The 20,798-nt window shown below is 36.8% G+C and overlaps 1 protein-coding gene across 1 annotated transcript in view; it reads left to right on the forward strand.

Annotated features, from left to right (window-relative positions):
- LOC127507811 (PDZ domain-containing RING finger protein 4-like) overlaps window positions 1–20,798 on the forward strand; it is a 36,275-nt gene that overhangs the window by 6,765 nt on the left and 8,712 nt on the right. Inside the window, 3 exon segments of the mRNA XM_051885237.1 lie at window positions 13,647–13,900; window positions 15,871–15,973; window positions 19,816–19,914. Coding sequence (XP_051741197.1) covers window positions 13,647–13,900; window positions 15,871–15,973; window positions 19,816–19,914 — 456 coding nt within the window.

A 20,798-nucleotide genomic window follows, 5' to 3' on the forward strand; every position in this document is an offset into this window, starting at 1 on the left:
GTCCAACATGCCAAATTCGGACTTAAACATCTGTTATTAGTTATTATTTTAGTTGTTATAGTATCATTAAAATACTGTAATAGTTTTATTAATATTTCAAATTTGTTCTTTTTTTTATTTTCCATTTTTATTTTCATTTAAGTTGAAGTTTGTTTTTGCCATTTTTTTTTTAAATGTTTATAGTTTTTATTCATCTTATTTTAGTTTTAGTCTTAGTTATTTTTGTACATCAAGTTAAATTAAATGAAAATGAGAAATGTTTCCTTGTCAACTAGCTGAAATAAAATAAGTTTAAGTTTTTATATTATTTCAGTAAATGTTTATTTCATTTGAAGTAAGGAAATGTTATTTTTTATGTATTTTAGTTTTAGTTTTTGTTAATTGTAATCTAATCTGTTTGACTGACGTTAGAGAAACCTGTGTGAAAACAGTCATTATGTTTCGTTTAGCGACACAGAAACACACTTCAGTCATGTGATACTCTGACATCTGTAGTGTTTATGTATAAATCTTGTGAGTTTGTGGGCGGGACTATCTGTTTGACAGACGTTTGAGAAACCTGTGTGAAAACAGTCATTATGTTTCGTTTAGTGACACAGAAACACACATACTCTGAGTGTGTTTGTTTGATAACAGACGAGTGCGTCTCTTTCTCCGTCGTTGTGCGTGTCTCTGTGGGATTCTCCAGGTTTGTTATTAAGCAGATGGTCCGTGCTGTTCGGTGAGATATCTGCGCTTCAATATCCGCTCTGACATTTCCTCAAACGCGGGTGTGATCTGAATAGAGGTGTGTTATCACCTGTTAGCGGCGACTGTCTCCCGTTGGATGTCGGGATACGGGGAACACAAAGCGCCCGTCTCATCCGTGAGAGGCTCGTCCGCGTGTCACGGCCCGGGTCACGGCAGAGACTCTCTGCGGCCGCCCTGATAAGACGGAGGGTGACAGAGGGCATGATGGGACGCGTCTGGCTGGAGAGGATGATAAAGGAGGAAGGACAAAAGCAGAGCTGAATCCATTTACATGTACCTCTCCACACAAGAGCTGAATCCAACTCTAACGCATGACAAAAACATCATCTGATTCCTCATTTTCATTGTTGTTTTCTTGGTAACTAGCTGAAATAAAATAAGTTATTTTGTTTTTATTGTATTTCAAATGGTGTTTATTTTATTTCAAATAACGATAATGTTTTTTTTTTAATATTTTTTTTTTACAATAAAAATTAGAAATTGCTAGTAAATTTCAAAGAATTACAAAGAAATGGCAAGTAAAACATTGAACTAAATGTGAAATATTGAAGTAGAAAAACTGAAGTAGTATTTTCTAAAACATTCCCCAACAACCTTTATTTGTGTCATTGACGAATAAGGTTTTTAAAAGTGTAAAAAAAACATAATGGAGATATAATTAATTTTGAAGTTTTATTAAGTGGTAACAATGAGATTATGTGGTTTTTATAATCATTTAAAACTGCTTTTGTCATTTATTACAAGATGGACAAAATTTGTAACCAAAAAAGTCATTCAGTTTAACCAAAATATCGGTTTTACCGAATGACACTTTTGGTTATACCGAATGATGATATTTGCAAACAATGCTAACAGGCTGATATCTAGCTAGCTAGCAAAAATCAAAAATTTTATATTTAGTACAAGTTTTTAAAATATTACAACATTTTCCATGTTTTATAGCGGTTGTACCGCATGACCTGATGTTTCGGGACATGCGTATGATCAAGAGAAAACATGAATTTTTCAAATAGTTAAGAGAGAGTTAGTTACTTTGCTTCACGACCATGTGGTCCTTTGCAGGTGTCTGAATGATGTCACATCCTGTCACATGATATTGACCGCATGACTTGATCCAAAATGGTCCCTTTATATCGGTTACTCCGAATGACATCAGTGAAATTCATTTTTCCGGACATTCTTTCTCATAACAAAGCAACGACTTCTACACATAATTTTAATACCATTCTGCACTATGTTGATATATGATGTTATAAAATCATGCCAGAATAAAAAATATATACATTTATTACATTTTAAGATATTTTAATCACTAATGAAATGACTGTATTGGCCTTTGGACCTTTTGACACTTCAAAATCTTTAAAATACCTTTATATGTAGAAAAATATAATTAAAACCTTTTGGATTCAATAAAAGAGATCTAGTTGTACTTCCTTACAAACTTTGGATGTCATATCTTTTTTTCTGTCTCATGTTGTTTCAGACCTGTATGACTTAACATTAAAAATTAAGCACGTAAATACTTGAATACGACAGTTTTGGGATTTAAAAACACATACGCAGTGTCATGTTTACATACATTTTACGTCTTATGAACGTGTGCATGTTTATTTATGTCTAACTAACTGTTCAGTGGAGTGGAATATTTACTAAATATTTGCAAAAAACCCTTCTGAAATAAATGTACGTTTTCTTTTTAGATATGTCATCAAGGGAAAAACGATACTTGCAGTGGACATTATCGAGGTGTCAACGGGGAACGTTCTCAGAAGTTCTCAGAAGTTACGAACAAACGTTCTTCCAGTAACGTTAATAGAACGCTCGTTATCTGGTCTTTAATAATGTTCTCAAAACATTAGCACAAAAACGTTACTTAAACATCGTTCATGCATCGTTTTTCTGAAACATTTTAATTGGACGTTAGACTAATATTTTTTAAATGTTACTAACAACTTTTTTGAGAACATTCAAAAGTAACGTTCCCATAATACTTGCAAAAGGGTAAAATAGAGAAAACATTAAGGGAACTCTAAAATCAGATCGGAATTATTCAGATTAACGAAAAACAATTCATGTAAACAGATTTTTCAGTTACTAAATGAAGCTGTGGGCTGGAATCCTGCTCTTTTACTGGCATTTTAATGTTAATTAATATTCATGAGATGAGGTTTATAATAGATATGTCAGATTTTGACACGAATAGATCTGGTTTTTACCGGTTTGTACAGTCAGTTCAGATTTGTTTGTGTGTGTGTGAATAACTTCCAGTCCTGAACAAACGAGATCTGGTAATAACGTGTGATATGACTGATGTGAATATGTGCTGATAGATACACTTTAATGAGAAGCTTCTGAATGCAGGCAGCACAAAGGCTTCTGGGACTGCGAGCTTTTGTCCGATCGAGATCGATTGTGCTCGGATCAGCTCACATGCGTTAGTAATTAATTCAGATTACAAAATCCATTCAAGCTGCCAATAATATCTGACACACGGGCCACTTACGACTGAGCTCGTTTGATTCTGGAATCTTTAATAAACGAGCGTTTGTGTCGGATCTCATTTCACCGGGACCAAACGTCCTTCCCGCTTCCCTTGTTCCTCGTCCGGCCCGCAGGAAGAGGAAACGTGCGTTACGGTCGCTGTGGAAACTGGATCTAATCAGTAAACTGTGCCATCACAGCACAGCTGTCAATCACAGGAATGATTGACAGGCAGGGAGTGTTTCTGATTTATTGTCTGGCTGTGGTCATCAACAGTATATTAAATTGAATTTATTCCAGATTATATCATACAATTTACTGGTCTTTTATGTTAATTAATATATTCATGAGTCGAACAGAGGAGGTAGATATGTCAGACACGTCACGACCGCTCTCGGCCCTCAGACAGCGAGGTGAGACACACCTGAGGCTCAGGCATGATTTAGACGTCTCTACAGGAGAAACGCAGCCGTAATCAATAGCAGAATCAGACACATGATGAGCAGACAGACTCGTCTGCAGCTTCATCTCCTCTGGCAGGAGCCGATGTGGACGAAAGGTCAAAACTCTCCAGACGAGATCTGAGCTTCAGGGGTGAGGAAATACCTCCCCGCCTCAGAGACTCATGGGAAACCTCTGTGTCTGCATCCTCACTGCAGGTCTGACACACCTGCAGGGGATTCTGGGAAAAGAACCAGCCCCATCACATATAAATAGAAATATGAGTTTCCTGCTCCAGTCGAGATCAGGGGTCGGGGGGAAAATATAAAAAATAAAAATAAGTTAAAAAATAAGACTGACTAACTAACCAATGAACTAACTAAATTTGATTAAAATAGAAAATAAATAAAATAAAATGTATCAGAATAGATAAATAAAACAATTAAATATATTTATAAATATAAATTTATTTAAATAATGTATTTTTTTAATTTAATATTTAATTAAATATCATTATATTTATTAACATTAAGACATTTTGTTATTTATTTTAATCAAATGTATTTATTTAAATCAAATTTCATTTGATTCAATTTTCTATTTATTTATCTATTTTATTTATATGTGTATTTATTTATTTATCTTAATGTATTTTGATATTTATTTTAATCAAATGTATTTATTTAAAATAATGGTATTTTTGGTTATTTTTTAAATTTGATAATTACATATATTTATTTTTAAATAAATTCTATTAAATATTTAAATAAATAAATAACAAAATAATTACAATAAATGCATTTGATTAAAGTAAATCAATAAAATTGATTAAAATAATTAAATCAATAAATGTTATGATATTTCATTCTTAAATTAAAAATAAATTAAAAATATTATAATAAATACCTTTATTTTAAATAAATACATTTGATTAAAATAAATACCAAAATGTATTGAGATAAATAAATAAATAAATAAATAAATACATACATACATACATAAAATGATATTTAAATGAATAGAAAATTGAATAAAATATTTTTTTATTTAAATACATTTAATATAAATAAATAACAAAATAATAAATATGATATTAAATATATCAATTTAAAAATAAATTAAAAATATTATAATAAATGCAGTTATTTTAAATAAATACATTTGAATAAAATAAATAACAAAATTTATTAAGATTATATATATATATATATATATATATAAAAATACATAGAAAATTTAATAAAATTACATTTGATTTAAATAAATAAAATGTATTCATATAAAACAATTATATTCAATTAAATGAAAAAATATTAAAATAAAATTATTTTATATAAATAAATTCAAATAAGTAAAATTTAATTTAAGTAAATAATACAGTTCTATAGTGAATAGAAAAAAATATCGCTGATGTATTGCAATTTTTTGCAAATAGACTAATATTTTAAACCCATTAATTAGCCTTCATAGATGTCAGGATGAGGGTCCCTCACATGAGGATGATATTTGGGGCTCCTGATCTAGACGGACTGAGTTTATCAGTGACTCAACAGTCCATTAAAGTCACAGTGTGTTTTCTACATGATTTCAGTGCGTTGCATCACGTCTCTGCACAGGTATCATGTGAACATTTACTGGTTTACCAGCTTAATGCAGTCACGACACGAGTCTGTCTCACGCTAGTTGACATTGTTTTGCAGTGTATGAGTTATGCTCTATATGTTTGCCGTCATGTGATGTGTGCAACGAGAAGCGGACTAAAGAAACAGAGTCATGTATCACTTAAATTCTTCTCTGTTCTGCATATTCAAGCTAGTGTGGCGACACACGAGAGCATGAGGGTGTTTCTAGGTGAACTGTCTCTTTAAGATTCACACTTGAACAGACGCTTTACTACAGAGCAGTCAGGCACATGAAGGTGTAAAACACTAGATGGATTCGGAGCAGATGTCTGCAGCTCATTTACGAGGCTGTCTAATTTTGGAAAGCGTTTGCCCGGGTCCCATGCTGCATCGGCTCCGCGTGTTTCTGGCTCTGTGAGTGAATCAACCATCCAATCCTCAGGCTCTCACGGGGTTCTCAGGGTTTGTCACGTCTCAGACTCCCGCTGAAGATCTCGGGCTCTCGAGGCGTCTGTAGAGATCAGAGGAGACTCGTTTACTCCATTAATCATGATGACGAGTTTCTGAGTGAACGAGGACGAGCAGAACGGATCTTCAGAGAGTCATTCACACCGATTCGTTCGTTTGTGTTTCGTCTGAACATTGACTCCAGACTCACACAGACCCTGATGGACGATCAGTTATCATTTGTGTGTGTGTGTGTGTGTGTGTGTGTGTGTGTGTATCGATCCGCAGCATGTGTGTGTTTCTCATGGACGGGTTAGATAACCACGCACTTGTTCTACGTTCAGTTTCACAGACGTTCATGTGGAATGAGCGTGAGATGGATGGAGTTTGAGTTCATCGCCGGAGGAGCGTCGCAGGAACTCTTTGTTTACATGGTGTAATTAGTTGTGCATTGTGGGTAATTGCTGCTTTGCTCCAGTCAGATGTGGTTTATTTCCTCCAGCTGAGTTTGTTTATCATCATCAGAGGAACTTTTAGGATCTGTTGTGTGTTTGTGGAGCGATGGAGGAGGTAAACTGATTCATAAAGACGGTTACGTGTGTCTGTATGCATGTGTGCTTCTAGTACATGATCTGTGAGAGCTTTACTGTATTATTTCTAGATTTAATACAGAATATAATAAATCCCCAGATATGATCATCCTCATGCGAGGGACCCCATCCTAAAGTTTAAAAGGCAGCTGTGTATTTTAATGTATAAAGTTTTAATGTAGACTTATTTAAATGTGTGTACTATATACTAGACCCATTTAAAATATTAGTTGAAAAATATTTATTTTATTTTAAATATTTAGTTTCTATGTAGTTTTTTTTAATCCACTCTATTACTCTAATTGTTAGATGTATTATTTGTTTATTTATTTTAATCTATTTTTATTTACTTATTTATTTAAATTTTATTAATATAATTTATTTAATTAATATAATCTATTAATATAATATAATCTATTTTTTATCATTTATTATTTTATAAATGTAATTATTTTATTATTTATTTTAATATAATTTTTTTCAATTTTAAATGTAATTTCTATTGTTTACTTTTATTATTATTTTTTATTTTTATTTATTTAAAATTATTTAAAAATGTAAATTATTTTTATTTATTTTTTATTTATCTATTTTTATCTATTTTATTGTTTTCTTATTTATTTTAATATAAATTTATATTTTTATGTAATTATTTCAATATCATTGTTTATTTATTTACTCATTTTAATATAATTGTTTATTTAATTATATATATATATATAAATTTTTATTTTATAATTTTTTTAATTTTATTGTTTACATATTTATTATTTATACATTTTAATCTAATTTCTATTGTTTACTTATTTATTATGTAGTTATTTTAATATAATATTAATGTTTATTAATTTATTATTTCTTTATTTTATTCTATTATTATTGTTTATTTTAATTTAATTTTATTAATTTTTATTTATTTATTTACTCTTTATTATAATCATTTATGTATTTATTTGAATATAATTTTGTTATTTAATTTTATTTATTTATTTATTCATTCATTTTTTACATTTCTTTCTTTATTCGAATCTTTTTTCTTTTTAAATCAATTTTTAACTTTTCCCTTGCGGACCCCAGGTTGTTTTGTCGTGTTTCTGAACCCGTCTCTGTTTTCACGGTTAATCAGTGAACTCTAATTTCCCCGTGAGGATCTGCTGACAGAGACGCGGGCGCTGAATTAAACAGCCCGGCAGCTGATGAACGAGACAGATGGACACAGACTCACAGAAAGATGGAGGACGCTTTGTAATGAAGCACAACAGGTTTGTTGATGCTGTGAGACGCTGGAGTTTGTTTAGGCTTCGGGCCGAGAACGGCTTCAGTTTAATGGAGGACCATATCTGTGACCTGAAGGCTTCACACACTTACTGTCTTATTCCGTTTAACTCAAGCATCTACTGTTGAAGGAGGGACAGAGTCGTATCTACAGACAGAAACTTCAGCAAAACACCCTAGCAACCACACATAGCAACACTAAAAACACTCTTAGCAACCGCATAATGCCCTGGCAACCACCTAGAACAGCCTAGAACCATGGCAGCGAGTTTTCAACAGGTAAACATCAGGAAATGTAAAACATGAGTTTGGAATAGTGTACAAGCTTAATACTGCAATCTGTACTGTATACTGCATACTACTTTCATTACCCAACCATAAACATTGTATAAGGACATGTATAAAAATGTAAAAGATTGGAAAATAGACAATACTAGATTGGAATACTAGCTTAAACTTACTGAATACTGCAGTCCGTACTATATACTGCATACTACTTTTCCTGGCTTTTCATTAAACGTTATATAAGTTACAAGTACAAAGACAGAAAAGTTTAGAGTAGAAAATACTAGTTTGTTACTTGGAATACTAGCTTAAACTTATATCCATACTATATACTGCATACTACTTTCTGTGGCTACTCATTAAACATTGTATAAGTTAAGAAATGTAAAAGTTTGGAATAGAGGATACTTGTTTAATACTTGAAATACAAGCTTAAACTTGCTGATTACTGCAGTCCGTACTATATACTGCATACTACTTTCCCTGGATATTCATTAAACATTGTATAAGTTACAAGTACAAAGATGTAAAAGTTTGTAATAGAGAACTTTAGTTTAATACTTGGAATACTAGCTTAAACTTGCTGAATACTTCAATCCGTACTATATACTGCATACTACCTTCCCTGGCTATTCATTAAACGTTATATAAGTTGCAAGTACAAAGATATGAAGTTTGGAATAGAAAATACTAGTTTAATACTTGGAATACTAGCTTAAATTTACCAAATACTACAGTCCGTACAATATGCTGCATACTACTTTCCCTGGCTATTCATTAAACGTATGTTACAATTACAAGAATTGTAGAGAATACTTGTTTAATACTTGAAATACAGGCTTAAACTTGCTGAATACTGCAGTCTGTACTATATACTGCATACTACTTTTTCAGGCTACTCATTATGCAAGTGTCAAACGGTAGTATGCTGTACTGTGACCTCATCGCGTTGCATGTGAGTGCTGTCCAATCAACCTTGAAATACAAAGTTATTGTGCAAATTGCATATTTTGCATGTTTAATTTAATTTGATACATTCATCACACTATGTATGCAGAAAATTTGCATACCGTGCACAGCAAACATACTACACACTGCAGCTCTTACTTTTCCCCTTCCTTTTCCGTTCACTAATCTTCACTTTATTGGGTGGGAACTAGTTTTAAATTATTTCCAGTTTTACTCTGTCTCTCTCTTTCGGTTTTACTCCAGTCAAATCCTGACAGATGCAATCTAGTCCCGCCCTTTGATTTTTTTTTTTTTTTTTTTTTCCCCACTGAATATTCATTTTCACTTGGGAATATGTTGCATAATCGAAGTGAAGTGTGCTGAATGTTTAAGTTAGTGTTTGTTTGCTGTAATCTCTGTATTCAGATGGCTGAGTGTGTTTGGTCCGAGGGTGTCAGAAGAGGAATTGAAGCAGAAAATGGTTGAAATTGGTGTAATGTGTCTGGACGCGGCTCTCCCGCAGAGCAGAGTGGCTCCATTAAGGTGAAAAACAGCCGCCGGTGATGTTCAGAGGTGAAGGTCTGCTGTTTAGCTGCTCGTGTCGCCGTGTGAAAGGGACGGTCAGATTTCCCCGGTGGTCCGAATGCTGTTTTATATCCCGATCCGTCTGTCAGGGAATGATTTATGAACTCATAACGTCTGTACAGTACCTAGTCATATTTTAGCCTGACACTTATTATTGAAATGAGACATTTAGCCCGTGTGAACGGGAACAGAGAGCCGACGGGACACCGGTTACTCTCGCTCCCCTTCAGCGGCCGGAATTACATTTTTGGGAATTTAATGGCACTTCCCGGCTAAGTGCACGGCTCCATATTGGATTGTGTTTATGAAAATGTAGATTGATTCCCGGCACACAAAGGGCTGAGCCAGTGTTTGAGGAGTATATTAGTCTGTCCGTCTAGGACACCTTTCTTGTGTGCCGTTGAAATGAATGCAGGTTGTATCATGTGACAAACCACATGTTATTTATTGGTCAAATTTGAGTAAATATTTGAATTGAAATCATACAAATATTGCAAACCATAATATTGTACCCAAAAATGTATATACTCCACTAAAATAGGTTATTATAAAGTATTACACTTACAATAACGTGTTCAAAATATGAGAAATTGAGAAAATATGAGGTATTCTTCAGTTCACTGTATCTTAAATAATAGTATTCGTGTAACATATATTCTTCCAGCTCACCATTGATCAGTTTGATCGAGAGGACACACATGGATTCAGATTTAGTGTGATGCTCATTGGTCACAGTATGTGAAATACTAATTCACTCACTATCAAGCGCTCGGCGTCATTTTAAAGCCACTCAAATGTACTTGAAAGATGAGAAGATGGAGAATGGGAGCAGATAGGTTCAGAGACGAGGCGTCAAAACAATCTTTGTCTCCTTTATTTATGAGCTGCTTGTTTAAAGTGGCTTTCAGTGTGTGTGAGAGAGTAAACCTCGAGCCTTTCCAAGCGCAGCTGCTGTAGATCCATGTGCAAACAGACACAGACGCTCATTCAGCTTCATCTGTCTGACTTCAGATGACGCAATATCTGGATCAACATGAACATTCCCAATTTTCTATATATCCTAATTATTGTTAATATGTAATTCATTATTTCCAGGAGCTCATTGCTTCGACCTTCAATTAAACTGCTAACAGTGATTGTAAATTAAATTGCCTAAATTATTACATTATTATATTACATTAACTGCATTCTCTAAATTGTAATGTTGACATGCATTCTCTGCAAAGCTGCTTTGAAACGATATGTGTCGTGAAAAGCGCTATACAAATAAATGTGAATTGAAAAATTGAATTGAATTGAACTTCACCTGCTACCAGAATCACAGTGAAGATCAGCAGCAGCACATTCACCACTCAGACTGCACCTGAAAATACAGGTGTGTGTGTGTGTGTGTGTGTGTGTATATATATATATATTATAAAATTTTGTCCGATTCTTATAATTCTTTATATTTGAAAGCCGATAACCGATATATTATTCTTAAATACTGTTTTATTACAATCATATTTCAAGCAATTCATAACCATTATGGTGAACAGTGTGCATCTGAAGTGTCTCAGCTGAAGGAAATAATCCATTATTTATCGGCTTTAATATATTGGCCCAATTTTTTTTTATCAGACCGATAACATTAAAAATGAACATATATCGGCAGATTCCGATAACCGATAATTCTTTATATTTGAAAGCCGATAACCGATATATTAGCTGATAAATCTAAATCCAAATTTTTCTATAATTTTCAGAGCCTGATTACAAAAGCAAAAGTCTCACCATTAAAAGCCATGACACAAGCACACAATTATAATGTTCTCATTATAATATTATGTAGCCTGTATGATGAACTTGCACTGTACATGTTGCACTGTATTTTCCTTTTTGAAGTGATTCCAATTATTTTTAAGCAATTCAAAACCATCATGGTGAACAGTGCACATCTGAAGTGTCTCAGATGCGCACTAATCCATTATTTATCGACTTTAAGATATCTGACAAATTTTCTTATCGGACCGATAACAGTAACATTAAAATTGAACATATATCGGCTGATACCGATAACCGATAATTCTTAATATTTGAAAGAAATTAATCCATTATTCATCGGGTTTAATATATTGGCCAAATTTTTTTATCGGACCGATAACATTAAAAATTAACATATATCGGCCGGTACTGATAATTCTTAATATTTGAAAGGAAAAATCCATTATTTATTGACTTTAATATATCGGCCAAATTTTGTTATCAGGCCGATAATGATAACATTAAAAATGAACATATAATGGCCGATACAGATATGGTGTGATTATACAGATACATGATATATCGGCCACTGTATTATATATGTTGAATTTTAATATTGTCATTATCGGTCCGATAAGAACATTTGGCCGATATATTAAAGTTGATAATGGATAATTTCCTTCATCTGAGACACTTCAGATGTGCACTGTCTCACCATTATGGTTTTGAATTGCTTGAAATATGATTGGAAAGGAAAAAAATAGTTTCTAAGAATAATATATCGGTTATCGGCTTTCATACTGTACGGTCATGTGTGATAAAATTCCTCTTGTTTGTTACTTTAAATTCTCTTATAACTTAGAGTGAAATTCCATATGTGCTTAGCTCATTGTTTATGGTGATATAGAGGGGTATACTCTGTTGGTTTAGCAGGTGTTGTCCTCTGTAGGTTCCTCTCCTCATTAGCACTTGTACCGCAGCGTCATCAGGACTGGTCTGAATGTTGCCGGCCGGCAGATGCCCACCGTGGCAGGAATAATTATTATTCACATCCTCAATTGGGATTAATTGCTCCATCTGGCTCTCATTTAAACAATACGGCGGAAACTCCTCCAACACCTCTTTCTCGTTCTTTTAGCGTGGTTCCTTTCATTCATTCAGCACCGCTAATGCCTCAAATCTGCTCGTTTTTCTCGCAGTCTGTCATGAGCCACGGGCGAGATCATTTATCTACCCACGATCCTTTGTTTTCCCGCCTCTCAGTTCCTCCACCAAAACAGAAACTACCAGCGTGTTGTTTGACTAAATAATCATGATTATTTGCTGTATGTAAGTGAATCTAATATTATTTTCCAGTGTCTGTCCATTAATTTCCCTTCCATACAGTCTCTAGTGAGCCGCTGGAACAGCAGTATATATACGTCTGTGTTGGTTTGACCGAATTAGACTGTAAATGGTGAGATTCACTGGACTATTTCATCATGATTGTTCTCCACGGGCCAATTACTGAGCTAAACGAAGCCTCTCCTCGTCTGTACATATGCACAGTTCATTCACATTCAGTCAGCAAACACACGCTTGAGTCGTTCCAACAGCGAGTCTGATGAAAGCATCAATATTATATGACGTCAAACGGCGTCTCATCTGCATTGAAACAGTCTCCGTCCCAGTGGCGCATGTTCATCTGTAATTTATAGCGTTAAAGGAACACTTGTAATTGCTCTATTATTCAGAAAGCTGCTTTAGCAAGGATTTTCTCTGAAATATATACGATTTGCATGGGGATTTAGGGTGTATATTTAATTTTGTATTTGAAATTATTATGAATGTAGACATTTAAAGGTGAAGAGTTTCATTTCTGCACCACCAAATGGAAAGTAATGACAGTTTACATTGAACACGCCCCCTGTCTGTCATTGGCCAGTTGGCCAGATAGCCCCGCCCCACTCTCACTCCATTGGCTACTTCAGAAGTTGACATGAGCTGCTCAAACGGCAGAGAATCAAAAGTTGTTATTTTCAGAGCTGTAAACTCATTTCTGAACTCTTTGAAATGATCCAATGAAACATACATGAATCTAACCAGTACTTGAGATCAAACTCCCATCATTTGGACACAATCGTCTGATCGCTCTTCACTGTGATGGATTCAGACACTCTCATGTATGATTTACTTTAGATTGAGAGACGCACACCTCTCCAGATCACATCTAAATGATGCTTTGAAAGGTTTCCCAGCGGCTGCCGGATGATATAATGTGTGTCATTAATAGCCAATCAGTGTCCTGTGAGACTCAATCTGCTCAATTCATTCCCTGAGAGTTTAATTACAGATTACTGATGAATAGACATGCAGTCGCTCTGTTGTTCTGGACTGTATCAGTCTGTGCTTGTGTAAAGAAATAGTTACATGAATGCAGATATACTATGTTTGAGATGAAATCAGTGTGTAAATCATCGTTTCTTGCCGGTTACAGGTGAACGGGAGGGATCTGTCGAGAGCGAGCCATGAGGAGGCGGTTGAAGCTTTCCGTAGCGCCAAAGATCCCATCGTGGTGCAGGTGCTCCGGCGGACACCTTTACCCCGGGGTCAGGGGTCATGCCAGGATGTCCAGGTGGTGGACGTGTGCACGCAGACGGAAATCACCTTCGAGCACATCATGGCTTTGGCCAAACTCCGTCCTGCCACACCACCCGTGCCGGACATCTGCCCGTTCCTCCTGTCGGACAGGTAAAAACCACATCATGGGGTTTCCTCGAAAACAGTGCGGAAATCTTTCCTAATTCTCTCTTTCTTGTTGTGGAGTTCGTCTCTCAGGAGAACCAAAGCAGGAACAAGATAAAGTTTAGCATGAAGAGTATCTGGGTTTCTCCCCTGGAGACAGAGGAACTGCAAAACAAGCTGCGCAGGGGATGCTGGGAAGTTAATTGAAAGCGTCTGAAGCGCAGAGAGGGTGTTAGGGAGGTAATTAATGCTGCACAATGGCCCATTGATAATTCATAGTCTAAAATTTGTCACCCGCTCAAGATCCATGTTTTGTTTCTAAACTCCCTTCGGTGAGTCGTATGCTGATTTGGATATTTTAAATCCCTTTGTCCTTCTGAAGAAAAGCGTTGGAGAATTCTTAGTGGATGTTGTTGCTGTGATGGTTCCTGGAAATATGGATCAGTAAATAATTTAGTCTCATCTGGACTGTTTGCCATTTATGAACCAGCTGACTGTCCTCAACGCCACTCCCGGAGGATTTTATCAGGTTGTGCATGTGAATGCCTTTAAAATTTCAGTTCAGTTCATGAATTTGCATTTGAGTTGCAAACAGGATGCAGAATTGCAAATCAAAATTTTAATTTAAGGAGGTAGAATTAAGAATTTAAATTCAAAGAAATTCATACAACTGTATTTTTTTTAAATAGAAAAGCAAATTCATTAACTATGAATTGAAATGACCTTGAAGTTTGAAGGAGCAGAGATAGATAGATAGATAGATAGATAGATAGATAGATAGATAGATAGATGGGTGGATAATAGAGTGATGGATGGATGGATAGATGGATGATGGATAGAGCGATAGATAGATGGATGAATAGAGCAATGAATGATAGATGATGGATACAGAGATGGATGGATGGATAGAGTGATGGATGGATGGATGGATGGGGCAATAAATGGATGGATGGATGGATAGAGCGATGGATGGATGGATAGAGGGATAGTGTGATGGATACAGCAATGGATGGATTGGTAGAGTGATAGATGGATGGATAGAGTGATGGATGGATGGATGGATGGATGGATGGACCGAGTGACAGTGTGATGGATGGATACAGCAATGGATGGATTGGTAGAGTGATAGATAGATGGATGGATGGATGGATGGATGGATGGATGGATAGGTGGGTCACACTTCCAGATGTTTGAAATGTCACTCATATAAAATCATATTTATTTGTTATATTTCAGCATATTTACTAAATGAACGTTTGTACAGCAGGATGGAAGAACACTTCATTTCCCAGAATGCATCACCTGTGTTGAGTTTCACTTCAGCATATTTCTTTGGATCTGAATCCAAACGAGCGGATCAGATCAGATCAGTTTGGCATCAGCTGCTCCGTCAGCGTTGAGCTCGTTTTACAGACTCAACAAATGCTGTTCCCGCCGTGTCCCAGAGCAGATCATAAACCGCTTGATCGTACCAGAGAAACGATCTGAAACAGAGACTTATGAACGATGATCACGCACAGAGAATAAAGAATAATAATAAAGATAACAGAAACCTTGAGGGCAGCAGATGTGATTTATGAAGATGAATTAGACACGGAGCCGCTCTCTCGTCACATTATCAGCAGCTGCACATGACAGGAGATTCATTTCATGAACACGCGTGTGCGGAGACGCTCAATTCAATTCTCATCTCTACTGAAGATGCATTGTGTGTGTTTGACTCTGCTGACATCTGCATTCTCTGCTCTCGTTCCTCACCGCCTCTTGTGCTTCTCTACATGAGGAAACCAACGTCTGATATTGTGGAACGAGACATTTTATATCATTTTATTGGTGCGTTTCATGATATAGTTGACAGTGTTACTGTGTTAAATATTTGTGTTAATGTCTGTTTTTGAGGAGTTTGATGAAGCACAATCAGCATTTGTCTAGAATTAAAGCTGATGTTAATGAGGTCATGTGATTCTTCTCTGCAGCTGTCACTCTCTGCACACGATGGATCAGGAATACTTCGAGGGCAGCGAGTATCTCTCCAACATGGCGGCAGACGCCGAGAGGACCGATGACTTTGAGTACGAGGTGAGAATTTCTCCCGACGCTCTCCTCCATTAATAACCGCTGACACGCCGTCCGTTATAATGGACCCGTCCCGATCCGAGGAGCCGTCCCGCCTGTAATAGAGTCTGAGTCTCTCCTGCGGGCGTCTGCTGACAGATGATGCTCGAATCGCTCACCGAACCCACCGCGCTGATGATTTCACTCTTTCCAAGAGTTTTCCAGTAAACAAGCCTTAATATCAAAAGCCATTTTGTTTCTCCAGTAAATGCATCTTGATTTCAGAATGTTTGTGCTGGAAAACAAGAGTGTAGTTTCAGTGTGAAACTGTAGGCTGTTAATGCGATCCAAACTACAGTTTTGATGACTTTCTCCTGTTGAGCAGCTTCATTTGTCACTGTCAGATGATGTCAGATTGACAGATGATGTCATCAGCCTCCTCAATAGTACATGAAGTGCTGTGGATGAACGTAATCACACCCCGAGTCATTTTAGGGCAGAGGCATTGTGGGAAGGAGCATTGTGTGTCAGTATTTTAACTGATAAAATATATAGCTTGAATGCAATGTGAGTCACTTTGGATAAAAGCGTCTTGCAAATGCATGTGTTCGCTGAGGTCGTGTTCTCCTCACGGGAGACTTGCGGGTGTATTTGTGTTCTGTCTGTACCCATTAACGCAGAGCAAATGTAATATATTAGACGGCATCGTGCACGCTTCATTCTCGAGCGCTAATGCTATTACAGCCCGTGCGCTTGTGATTTCATGCTTGGGGAAGTGAACGCAGGACTGAGTTACCGCCACTTAACACACGCCTGTAAAATATCTCACACGGCGGAGAGAGAGCTGAGTGCGCAGGAGTGACGCTCATTATTCAGATACAGAGAGAAACAATACGTGTGACGGTCTGTCAGTGAGAAACACTCGTTCTGAAACAGATGAGAGAGGGGAAACTGCAGAAAACACTCAGACTGGGTTTAGTTCATCTTGATTGTCATTGTATTTTGATGTTAAATAGTTGTTTTCTTACATTTCAAAGATGACAGGGTTACAGATGTTTACATTTTATGAAGAACGTGATGTCTGCCCATGCTGAAGCTGCTGCCATGTAGCATGTGTGTTTTGTGGTTACTTAGGCGTTGCTATGTGATTGCTAGGATTCACTTGGTGGTTACTAGGGTCTAGGGAGTTGTAATGCTGTTCTGAGTAGTTGCTAGGAAGTTGCTATAGTGTTCTGGGTGGTTCCTTAGGAAGTAGCCATGCAGTAGTTATAGTGCTCTGATTGGTTGCCAGGGAGTTGCTATGCTGTTGATTTGGTGTTCTGGGTAGTTGCTAGGGAGTTGCCATGCAGTTGCTATGCTGTTCAGAATGGTTGATAGTAAGTTGCTATGGTGTTCTAGGTGGTTCCTTAGGAAGTAGCCATGCAGTAGTTATAGTGCTCCGATTGGTTGCCAGGGAGTTGCTATGCAGTTGATTTTGTGTTCTGGGTAGTTGCTAAGGAGTTGTCATGCAGTTTCTATGCTGTTCTGAGTGGTTGATAGGAAGTTACTATGATGTTCTAGGCGGTTCCTTAGGAAGTAGTCATACAGTGGTTATAGTTATCTGATTGGTTGCCAGGGAGTTGCCATGCAGCTGATATGGTGTTTTGGGTAGTTGCTAAGGAGTTGCTATGGAGTTGCCATGCTGTTCTGAGTGGTTGCTACTAGGAAGTTGCTATGGTATTCTAGGTGGTTCCTTAGGAAGAAGTCATGCAGTGGTTATAGTGCTCTGATTGGTTGCCAGGAGGTTGCCATGCAGTTTCTATGCTGTTCTGAGTGGTTGCTAGGAAGTTGCTATGGTGTTCTAGGTGGTTCCTTAGGAAGTAGCCATGCATTGGTTATAGTGCTCTGATTGGTTGCCATGCAGTTGCTATAGTGCTCTGGTTGGGTGTCAGGAAGTAGCTGTGGTGCTCTAGTTGGTTGCTAGGGGGTTGCCATGCTGTTGCATTTGAGTTGTAGGTTGTTGCTAGGGTGTTCCAGGTATATTCTAGGGTATTCTGGGTGGTTGTTTACCATCTTTTGTGACAGCTATGCATCGCTATGTGGTTGATAGGATATTATTGACTGTTGCTAGGGAGTTGCTAGGCAGATGCTATGGTGTTTCTTGGTGGTTACTAGGGATTTGCCATGCAGTTGCTACGATATTCTGGGTCGCTGTTTACTGTCTTGTGTCTATATGTGGTTGATATGATATGATATTTTTGGTTGTTGCTAGGGAGTTGCCATGCATGCAATGGTGTTTTGGGTGATTGTTTATGAGGCTGCTAGGGAGTTGCTAGGCAATTGCTGTGGTATTCTGGGTAAATACTAGGGAGCTATGAATTTGCTATGGAGTAAGAGGTGGTTACTTGGAAGTTATGTAGTTTCTATTGTGTTCTATGTGATTGTTAGGGAGTTGCTATGCAGTTACTATGGAGTTCTGGTTGGTTGCTAGGGAGTTGCTATGGTCTTCTGGGTGGGTTTTTACTGTCATGCGTGATAACTTTGTGTGATTCTCTATATATTTACTTGTTTTTTTTCATCCAGTAATTCTGGGTTAGATCACATCACTAATATTACAGAGTGTGAATGTGAGTGTGTGAGAGTGTGTGTGTGTGTGTGTGTGCGTGTGCATGTGTGTCTCTCATCAGTGATTTTGCTCTCGAGTCCTCCTGAAACACTCAATTAAAGATCCAAGCGCTCATCTGGATGACAACAAAATGACACGAGTCAGATGATAGTTTCCCTCCGTCGGTCCGGTGGTGTTGCTCTAGAGAGTCATTATCAGCGCTGGACTCTGAGCCGGCGGCTGCTGCAGGATCTCTGGAGGATCTCAGGGGTCTGTGACTCATGGCTGCAGGTGTTGCACGTTTCTCCTCTTTTGTTCTTGAGGTTGTCGTGACACTGAGGCGTGTAATCAGTCAGTCGCTGGACGTCTGTGGATGAAATATGGAATCTCTGACCTCTCCGTGACCCTGAGCGCCAGCCATCCGTGACTTTCACCTGCTGGGATGTTCGGCACAGAGTCTGAAATGCACGGCAAAAAAACGATTTTCTCACACAGTATTTTGGTCTTGTTTTCCAGTATAAATATCTAAACAATCTTATTAAAACATATGAAGTCTTGTTTTCTGAAAAATGTATCAAAATAAAGTGAAGAACAAATATCCAATAACAGAGTCAGAAAAATAATCTTAATTCAAAGGGAAAACAAGATTAGTTTTCTGACCCCGATATTTGTTCTCGTTTCATTTGATTTTGATATATTTTCCAGTATTATAAGACTTTATATCTCAAGTAAATGTATCTTGGATTAATGTGAGTAAGAGAACTTGATCAGTGACTTCATGAAGAGATTGTTTTGTTGGTTTGTTGTCGTCTCAGGCGTCTCTGAGCTCATGTTGAGAATGATTCTTCAGTTTTTACAAACAGAAACAGCACATGAATTTTTCATCCCTATCACCGGGATTCACAGCGACCGCCTGAATGACTGAATAAATTAATGATCATTAACATAATTACAAACTTATTTACAAAATAAACATCAGCTTTGGTGAAAACGGCGCATAGCAAATGGAATGATTTCCTTGGAAGAGGCTTCAAAGCGTTAATCAATATTTGACGTGTTGGGAAACTGGGAGAAACTGTCACACGGTTGAAGATATTAAGATTTATTTTCGCTCTTATTTTGATTTTTGTTACCATGAAATTTACTAGCGATTCTTGAGTTCTGTTTTCAGTGCAGTTTCTTTTTACTGATACCTTTTTGACCAAAGACAAAGTCCATATGAATATCAACAACCATTTCTCTTGTGGCTGCAGTCTCTTTACGGCGTCTTTGTTCCCTGCAGGAGGTTGAACTGTGTCGGATGAGCAGTCAGGAGAAGCTCGGCCTCACGCTGTGTTACAGGACGGATGATGAGGACGACATCGCCATCTACGTCAGCGAGGTGAGTGCGTTCACACGCGAACATCAGCTCCATGTGTTTAGAGACACTCCGTCTACTTCAGTTCACAGACATGAAACAACCAGCCAATGATGAGCATAAACAATCAACAAACAGACAAGGAATTATGGGAGAGCGTGAGGAACCCAAAGCAAACATGTGACGTTTGATTCAACGCTCCTCCTTACGTGCCTTTGTTTTCCTCACTTTAATATTAGAAATGTTTGTTTTCATGGTACAGGAAGTGATGAACATAAATAAATGACAATTAGTCATTAGTTTCCATTCAGATGAGTTATAAACCTTAATTAGAGCGACTGTTTATAAACCCTGAAAATCTTTAAAAATGTCTTTGAAAACAAATTGTGAGTTCATTAACCTTTTATACTGTTTAGAAGATGCCGGGGCTAGTTGTCACACTTCACTCCAGTGAATACTGAAGTCAGTTTCTGTTTATAGACACAAACTTTGAAGTCTTGACTATAGGAACACACACTTTTGAACGTTTATACTGGTATTGAAGGCATTCAAGCCATTTAACACCCTACCCCGGGGCATGTTGTCACATATATGTGGTAAGTTATCACAGTGCTATCTTTAATTTAAACAAAATGTTAAATAAAATACAATCTATAGTAAAAAAAAACAAAATCTGAGATATACTGTAGACTGTGACAACTAGCCCCGGTGTCTATGTACATCTATACAAATGTTATCCTGCATATACACACACATATACAGAGTAAGATCTATGAATGGTACTTTAGTTTTCTGTCCGTGTGTTTGTGAATAGAGCTGATGTGTGTTCAGTTCTGGGCTTCATTAGAAGTCGTCTCAGATTCATCAGGTCTCAGCGGCCGCGTGTGCGTTTGAATACAGATCCGTCA

This window comes from Ctenopharyngodon idella, chromosome 24 (assembly GCF_019924925.1).
Source record: "Ctenopharyngodon idella isolate HZGC_01 chromosome 24, HZGC01, whole genome shotgun sequence".
Classification (NCBI taxonomy): Eukaryota; Metazoa; Chordata; class Actinopteri; order Cypriniformes; family Xenocyprididae; genus Ctenopharyngodon; species Ctenopharyngodon idella.